We start from the raw sequence: 8,475 nt of genomic DNA on the forward strand, positions 1-8,475 counted from the left end.
TTTCTCTGCCATCACACGGCACTGTGCAGGCGGTTTGGAGTCGGGCAAGGTGGGACCCAGGGGGATTCCCACCCTAGCCAGCAGCTGCTGACTGCTGCCCTCCTGTGCCCACAGGCTGATGCGGTCCCTGCGCAGGGCAAGGGACCTCCGTGGCATGGAGGTGCCTGTCCTGGCTGATGGCCTTGCCATGGACTGCTTTGTTCTGGAGTCACACATTGACTGCAGCCTGGGCGAGGGGCCACAGCACAAGTAAGTGCAGAGGGTCAAGGGAAGGGGGCCTGTGTGGGGCTTCCTACCCTGCATGGGCAGGAGGGGTGCCCCAGTGGGGCTGGGTGCTGTTCTGCAGGCTTGGCGTGGAGCTGGTGTTGCAAGCATTATCCCCTGCTCTGCCATGAGCAGGGCTGGGGTAGACTGTGGTGCCTGTCAGTGCTGCAGCGTTAACACTGGTGCTCACGGCTTCGCTTCTCTGGCAGCTGTACCACAGCAACCCGGGCTGTGCTAGTACCTGCACAGCAGCTCAAAAAGACCCTGAAGCGCTGGGGTCCTCTGCATGTGACCTCCAAGGCTGTGCGTCCAGACTGGAAGACACAGGACAGCGGTGCCACCCTCTATGAGCGATGCCTGCGGCTGGCCTTGGAGCAGAAGCCAGGCACTCGGCACCATGTAGTGCCCCGATGATGCCTGAGAAGCTCTGCCTTGCCTGGGGAGGAAGATGTGCTGTGCAGCTGCCATGGAGTGGAGCTGCTTGATTTCTGGTGTGTCAGCCAAAGGATGGCACTGAGCATGGGCCACAGCTGGAGCAAGGGCAGGCAGAGGTGTCTCAAGGAGCTGTGGCTGCCATCCACACATCAGAACATGGGGAAAGGAGTGGGAGGGCTTGGGAAAGGGTAGGCACACCATCTTCCTTCCCTGTTGTGCCCTGGGGCAGGGTGGATGCTCCAGGCATTGGATCCCCCAGGCAGGGGGCACAGCTGGGCCCACACACACATGGATTTCACAGAATGGCAGGGGTTGGAAGGGCCCTCTGGAGATCACACAGTCCAACCCCCCTGCTTGAGCAGGTTGTTTCAGCTGGGGACCCTGAGCAGCGTGGTGTGATCCTGGCCCCCTTCCCTGGAGGGGGAGGTGCAGGTGGGCAGGGCACAGGCAGGGCTGGGGTCTGTGCTCGCTCCCAGCCCTGGAGTGAGGTGGGGGGGTAGCCCTGGGGAGGGGCCAGGCCCTGTGCACAGCAGAAGATAAATAAATGGTGGTACAGGCATGGTGTGTGGTGCCAGGGCTGAGCTTGTGGCCCCCACCCCAGGGGCTGACCCTGCACCCCAGCAGTAAGCACACTGCAGCCAGGGTGGGCAGGATGGTTTATTTTGTTGCTTGCGCTACGTCCAAGGCTGAAGGATGGTGGTAGCAGCAGGGAAGGAGCAAGCTTTGATCTCAGGGGTACCCTGGGGTGGTCTATCGCCAGAGCCCTGCCCTGGCCTCCTGTCCCACCTCAGGTGTGAGGCCAGCACTTCTCCCCTAGGACTGAAGGGTCTCACTCTCAATTACACAAGGGGCTCCCCAATCACCACGCCAGACCAGCCTTGCCCTCCCCCATGCCCCCTCCCAGCCCTAGTGGGGGGCCCCTACCTGCCAGGCACACAGCAGGGGTGTGCAGTTACTGCAATAAATAAGGGAGGGGGGTGTCTCAGCAGGCAAGGGGCAGAGGAAAGCACACAGCAAAGGCGCTACAGGGAGGGGGCCACTTGTCAGCGGCCCATGGCACAGCTATGGCTGTCCAGCTCCTGGGGGCTGCTACCCTCCTTTGGGGAGGTGCCACAGCCTGGAGGGCTGGTGGGGCTCATCCTCTGGCAGGGGTAACCCTGGTCCGTGCTCTCCCTCCGCCGGCCCATGGCCTGGTCGATCATCTCCAGGCGGAGTGCAGGCAGCAGGCCCAGGTTTCGGGGGTCAGCCCTCCCCAGGGGGCTGTCTATAGAAACACGCCGGGGCCCACCCTGCTCCCACACAGTCTGGTAGAGGGAGTTGCCCTCCTGGCTGTCAGCTGCCCACCCTGGCTCCTTGGCTTTGGCTCCACGGCACCCTGGCTCCTCCTGGGGCAGGTGAATGGTGGGGATGTCCCCGGGAAGGCCTCGGCGGCTCTGGGGTGAAGGGCTGCGGCTCATACCCCTGTCCCGGCTCGATGGCCGCAGGATGAGGCCCTGGAACTTGGCCAGGCTGGGGCTTCGGCTCCGGTGCCGTTTCATCTTGCCTGGACTGGGGCTACGGGATTTGGGGGCCAGCAGGACAAGTGTGCTGTCATCCTCCTCTTCCGAGCTGCTGCCTGAGCTGTCCGTGGGGCTGCTGCCCTCTTCTGATCTGGGCAAGGAGATCTGTGCCCCTGAATCAGCACTGCTGGCTGATCCTCACAGGGGGCTGTGGGGCACCACAGCAGCTGCCCTCCCCCAGCAAAGCACCCCTACACACACCCCTTTGCCTCCCCTCAGCCCCTTACCCCCTGCCTCTTAGCCATGCTGACCTGGAAGGGCTCAGTCACACCAGCGATGCTGCTGGAGGTGTTGCTGTAGTATCCAAGGATGTACTCGCCCTTCCCCTTGGGCAGCGCCTCCTCTGAGAACATCACCTGCAGCCCAGAGGCAGCTGATGGTCACCAGGGCTGGGCACCAGGGCTGGGCACCCCCTCCCACCCCCAGCCCCAGCCGAGATCAGAAGTCCCCAACAGCAGCACAGTGCACCCACCCAAGGCTCAGCACAAAGCAATAAGGAGGTGCCCTCCTACCCCACCAGGGGCACATGTGCCCAGCAAGACAGCAGGGCTGTCCTCAGCTCACCTGTGCACACAGCGGCTTCTCTGGGCAGCGCTCTCCATCATCACCCCTGGCCCAGACATAAGACACGTAGTCTTTAGGATGCCGAAAGCCCACCTGTGTGCGTATGTGGGAAAACACAGGTGAGTGCAGGGAACATCAGCTCTGCTTTAGCTCTCCTCTCACTTGGCCCCCTCTCCTTGCACAGGGGCACCAGGCACTGCCTTGCACCCACCCAGCAGAGGAAGAACGAACTGCTGGCTCTGAGCCTCCTGAAGTGAGGCCAGATCCTGCTGCTATCCCCAGGGGAAGACAGAGCACAGCTCCATGCCATGCACCGCTACTGGGGGATAGAGCTCAGAAGGGACCCTGCCATGCTGTGCAGTGCTCCCCACTCCCTCCAACCCCAGCAGCCCCCAAGCCCCTACCCGGTAGAGTCCTATCCAGTCCCAGGAGCTCCGGTGGAAGGCAGCAGCCATCTTGTACCTGACAACTGCTTGCTCAGGCCTGCTCCATTCATCAGCCACATAAATCTCAACCGGGGGCTTGTCTGCCTTGGAAGCAAACTGTCAGAGACACATACATGGTGACCAAGGGCATGCCAAAGAGATCTGCCCCTGCTGCCCAGGGCTGGGCCCTCATGCATACACCAAGAGCAGCCCCCTGCCACAGTGGCAAGACAGCTTGAGCCAAACAAAAATAAAATAAGCCCCACACACCCCATCATAGACTGCACATGCCAGCTGGGCCGCTCACCCCTGTAGCTCCTGCCTGTGGGCCCAGTGGCCCTGGATGGTGCTCACCTGCACTGCAAAGAGGGCAGCTACTGGCTTGTGGTCGCTGACAGTGTACTCCATGTGGCTGCAGTAGCAGAGCTGGCTCACCGACAGGACACCCTGGCTGGGCCGGCGCCCACCCACACCAAGCCCAACACTGGGAGTTTTGATCTTCCAGAGGATGCGGTCAGTCCAGGCAGGTTTCCGCTTCTTGGCACTGCAGGGCACAGAGGGGCATCTCTTGCCTGGCAGGGGGCAGTGGGCTCCACCCCAAACTGCCTCCCCTGGCACTACGGCACACGCCGGCAGGGGTTGCAGCTCGCCTCGGCACACAGCTCAGTGCAGCTGCAGGGACAGACCTGTGCTGGCACCAGCATGACAGTTACATCCTAGCCTGCCATCCCCGGTCCAGCCCACACCCGCCCCAGCATGGCTCCCCCTGTCCATCCGCACCAGCATCAGCCCCTGCCCTGCTGGCACCAACCCTGGCTCTGAGCCCCGCCACTCCTGCATCCCTCAGCCATGCTCCCAGGCCCAGCCCATGCTCAAGCTCTGCTCTCCTACCTGCTGTCGTACTTGTTGGTGCCCACATCAAACTTGAAGGTGGGTGGGAAGTTCAGAGGTCCCTCCTGAAAGCCGCTAAGGACAGGCCAGGTGCTCTTGGCAATGTTCAGCTGTGGGAAAGAGAATGGGTTAGGGAGCACACCAGCCCCCATGGCCAGACCCCTCTGCAAGCCCCCAAGACCTCTCCGTCCCCAGCACGCAGTCAATCCCTGCCCCACACAGCTCCTGGGGTTTGTCCATGCCATAGGCTCAGCACCCCCAGCTCTTCCCAGAACACTGATAAAGGAAGCACATGCCCAGCTCCCATAAAGACCATCCTGGGACTGTGCTGCCCTGTCCCCACAGAGCCAGGGCCCTTTGTGCCCCATGGGCAACAAGGGGACAGGCCCTGTCCCACAGCTGTACAGGTGGTTTTGGCAAGAGCTGAAGGTCACTTGGGCCCAGCCAAGGCTTCGCAGCATGGCCACCCCTCTCACCTGGTCCTTCTCCCAGAGCTGGCTCAGGATGTTGCTGTCGATGGCGTACTTCACAAAGCGGATGTCGAGGCTCTCGATGCGGAAGTTGAGGTCCCCAAACCAGAACACAAGGCTGTGGGTGGGTGGGAGGGAAGGCAACAGGCTGGAAAGCCCAAGGCTACTAGAGCCAGGCAGTGGGCAGCCTCAGCCTGCAGCACAGGCGCTCTGGGGAGCACCAGTGCAGGTCAGCACTCAGCCGGCAGCATGGCCGGCTGCCAGCCCTGCCAGGCAGGACCTGCCATTCCTCAGGTAGGACCAAGCACCATTAACCAAGCTGGCCTGACTTCCCTGGGCAGAAATTGAGGGTGGAAATTTCCACTGTGAGGCACCTATCGGAGTCAGACCACACCGCCAAGACACAGGGGCAGAGCCAGGCCTTCCACCTCACCAGTCCCAAACCCCAAGAGCAGCAGTATGGCACAGGCTGCACCAGGCCTGGATGTGCCCCAGAGGAGACCAAGGACCCCTCTTAAGATCACCATGGTGGGTCCCCCACTGGGCCATGGGACAATTTCGCAGCTCTGAAGACAAGACCCCATCTCCAAGCTGTGCTGGGATTCAGGGGACAGACCCCAGATCCTGTCTGGAGGCAGTAAAGGACAGGGGCTGGCACTAGAGCCAAGTGGTGGGATACGCACTCATGGTCCAGGATGCCGCTGGCCGCACGCCCCTCAAACTGCTGCATGTGCAGTATGGTGGCAAAGTCCTCCTTGCGCTGCTCCGCCTTCTCCAGGTGTGCTGGCAGGTGGCAGTTCAGGAAGCAGACCATATGGCCGAAGATGGAGAGACGGATGCTCACCCCACCCTTGTTGCCCTGCACCAAGAGAATCCCATGACTCCTCGGGCAGCCAGCCCCTCGCCACCTCCCCCGGGGCCACACTCACCCAGTAGCCTCCCAGTCCTGTTCTCGTGCAGTCCGTCTGGATGTCCTGCAGGAAAGGGAGGTGGTAGTACTTGGCAAATACCAGTAGGATCACACCTTGCATCCGCACTGTGCTGACCTGGAATGGGAGCAGGGGCTGAAGCAGGACGGTAGTCACAGCAGAGCCCGTAGGGGCAGGGACAGCTTCCCCCACCTCCAGGCCACAGGGGCAGCACCTCCACCCTCTGCATGCCCCCCATCCTGCAGGCAACTAACACATGTTTAGCTCAGCAATCCATGCACACCCTCCTGCATACTGACAGCTGAGACAAGCCCAGCAACGCTAAGGGTCATGTGTGCTCTGGGGCGAGTGCTCTGGGGAGCTAAACCTGCCCTGGGACTCGCAGGCTGCTGCCAGCAGCACAGGCTTGTTCCCTCATTCACCTCCTCACCCTGGTGCAGTGCAGCAGGCAGCAAGAAGCATCCCCAAAGCACCACAGAGGAAGCCTAAGGCGCAGGAAAGGGAGCAGGATGGCACAAGCTGGACAGCACACTGTCAAGACACACCACTTGCCCTTGGGTCAGCCCCACACGCTGCCTGGATTGCTGCAGGCTGTCCCTCTAGCAGTCTGTCCCTCCAGGCCTCTCTCCCACAGCACCTCCTCCCTCCATCCCTGCCGTCCAGCTCTCCCTCCCTGTGGTCCACCTGCCTGGCAGGCAGAGGGAACACCAGCCCCAAAGCCCCTCTGGGACCTCCTTACCAGGACAAAGTGGAAGGGGCTCAGTACATCCATGAAGAGCTCACTCCACTGATCTGTGAAGAGGGCATCCTTCAGGCGCTTGTTTATCTTAGAGTTCACCTCTTGTAGCCTGGGAGGAAAGGGACGGGTCCCTCAGCCACACCAGGAAGGTGTCTGTGCCCCAGCTAGCGAGACCGCCTCAGGAGAGGTGCCAGAGTGCAGCGCTAGGGAGCGGGGCCAGGTTGGGAAGGGCAGTTCAAGGGAGGACCCTGGGTTTAGAGCACAAACCAGCCATACCCTTGCTCCAGCAAAGCCAGGCCACGTGCTAGCAGAAGGCACAAGCGGCCCTGAACCCACAAGGTCTTGGACATTTTTAAACCAGGAGCAGTTCAGCTGCATGGGGCAGCAGCCTAAAGCTCATCCTCTAGGTGGAAGAGGGGCTTACGGGACATTTCAGCTGCATTGGTCTCTACAGAGAAGCCAGGTCTCACCAGTATGGCAGCACAGGGTATCCAGATGCATCCAAGCCACCAAGCTCAGAGCAGCAGCAAACAGAAGGTTAATCGTGCTCCTCCCAGCTCAGCAATTAGTGAAGAGAGGGAAGGAGAACATCCGCAGAGAAGGGCAGCATCAGGAAGTCTTTTGCCCAAAAATATCAAGTGCTCGGGGCGCAAAGACACAGGTCAGAGGAAGGACGCAGCCAGGCAGAGGCACCCTGGAGGTGGGGAGCAGCACGACACCCTGCCCCATCTATCCAGGCTCGGGGCTACCTCCACAGCCCCAAACAGTCCCATCCCACCGGTCTGCAAGGCTGAGGGGACCAGGAGGCTGGCTCCAACACAGCATCATAGCTCCAGCAACCTCAGCCTTACACCACTCCTTCCATGGGGTGAGGAGTGCTGGGGACATCCCTGGGAGCCTCCAGGAGGCAGATCCAGCTCTTCCACCTTGTCCTCACAGGCAGAGGCTACTTCTCACTCAGGCAGCACAGCCCTAACCTTAGCAGGAACCCACACACGCCACAACAAACCTCAAGGGACCAGTTTTCCCTTGGACTCTGGCAGAGCCAGCCACACCAGTAAAGCCCTACCACACCGAGGCGGCGCTGCCTTGCCAGCAGTTAAATGTTGCCAGGGCACAGAGCCAATCCAGCTGTGAGAGAACAGCAGATTCGTGCCCTTGAGGCCTGCATACCATGGGCAAAAGCTGAGATGAGGCAAACGCTCCCAGAGGACTCTGGCAGGCACGTTAAATGCCTCTACAGACCTGACCCCAGGACTGCCAAGGCTCACAGCAAGAGCAGCACTCTTCGAGGCCCAGCTCTGCACAGCACAGCCAGCTACAGGCTCTTCCAGGGTTCAGGGCTACTCAGGATTCAGGAGTTTCAGTTCCCCTTGGCAATCCCATTTTACGAGGAGCCGATTCTCCATCACCTTATCTGATATTTTACTGCTTGCAATGCACACCCCTCCCTGCTCACCATGCTCCCAGGGAGGCTGTGGCTGCAGTTCTTCCATTCCCTGCCCCCCAGGGCTATGGGGATCCCCCAAAAAGGGACGTGGCGGGGCAGTGGCCCCGCAGCTCACCCTCTTACCCAATGGCAATCATGTCCGCATCGTTTGTCTCGCCCGTGTTGAGGTGCAGCAGGGATGTCACATCGTTCGGGGGCATGGCTGTGCCCACGTTCCAGGTGACCACTGTGATGCTTGGGAGGACAAAGGAAGAACAGGCTAATGCCGGGGCTCAGAGGTGCTCCTTGTCCCCCCTGTTCAGCCCCCAGCTCCACCAGGGAAGCTCTCTGCCTGCAACAGAAGTGGCTGCGGCTGAAGCTTAGCCAGGGGACATACCCCAGGTCCTTAACGCCCCTTTGAGGCAGACAGGTCCTCACCTCTAAATTCCCCCAGGGTCTGCACCTCGGATCACAGCCGTGCTGTAACCCAAGCCCCGGTGAAATTCTAGAAACCAGCACAAAGAGCCCTCGTTTTCATGGCCACCGTAGGACGCAGACAGGCTGGCACTGCAGGCAGCCTGTGAGACAGGGTGTCCCCAGAAATCCACTTCCCCACCCTTCCCCAGGAATCACGCATCCCTCGGGCTCCTGGGGAAAAGGACCCAAATCTTAGCCCCCAGCATCTGCCCCAGAGCATGGCCAGCCTCAAAGGCCAGGGCACCGCGTGTGACGGCAGCGGCGCCAGCCCCGCCGCAGGGTGCTTCACCGGG

At 61.1% G+C, this 8,475-nt stretch overlaps 1 protein-coding gene across 1 annotated transcript; it reads right to left on the reverse strand.

Moving 5' to 3' along the window:
• Nucleotides 1-1,742: 1,742 nt before the first annotated feature.
• INPP5J (inositol polyphosphate-5-phosphatase J) lies at nucleotides 1,743-7,953 on the reverse strand. The gene is made up of 11 exons (XM_035898351.1): nucleotides 7,850-7,953; nucleotides 6,277-6,385; nucleotides 5,538-5,654; nucleotides 5,292-5,467; nucleotides 4,615-4,726; nucleotides 4,139-4,347; nucleotides 3,602-3,791; nucleotides 3,227-3,364; nucleotides 2,823-2,915; nucleotides 2,510-2,614; nucleotides 1,743-2,363 (listed from the first exon to the last, which is right to left on the reverse strand). Exons 1-11 carry the CDS (start codon nucleotides 7,924-7,926, stop codon nucleotides 1,743-1,745), a joined length of 1,947 nt encoding a protein of 648 aa, XP_035754244.1. The 5' UTR covers nucleotides 7,927-7,953.
• Nucleotides 7,954-8,475: the final 522 nt, after the last annotated feature.

This window comes from Egretta garzetta, unplaced genomic scaffold (genome assembly GCF_000687185.1).
Source record: "Egretta garzetta isolate BGI_Z169 unplaced genomic scaffold, ASM68718v1 scaffold7, whole genome shotgun sequence".
NCBI classification, from domain to species: domain Eukaryota; kingdom Metazoa; phylum Chordata; class Aves; order Pelecaniformes; family Ardeidae; genus Egretta; species Egretta garzetta.

Bases quoted from the DNA above. Each gene is read 5' to 3' on its own strand.
- INPP5J (XM_035898351.1), bottom strand. From the start codon at position 7,926: ATGCCCCCGAACGATGTGACATCCCTGCTGCACCTCAACACGGGCGAG. The intron at 6,386-7,849 runs GTAAGAGGGTGA...CTTTCCTCCCAG, and splicing joins GCGGACATGATTGCCATTGG to GCTACAAGAGGTGAACTCTA. The intron at 5,655-6,276 runs GTAAGGAGGTCC...CTCCCATTCCAG, and splicing joins GCCCCTTCCACTTTGTCCTG to GTCAGCACAGTGCGGATGCA.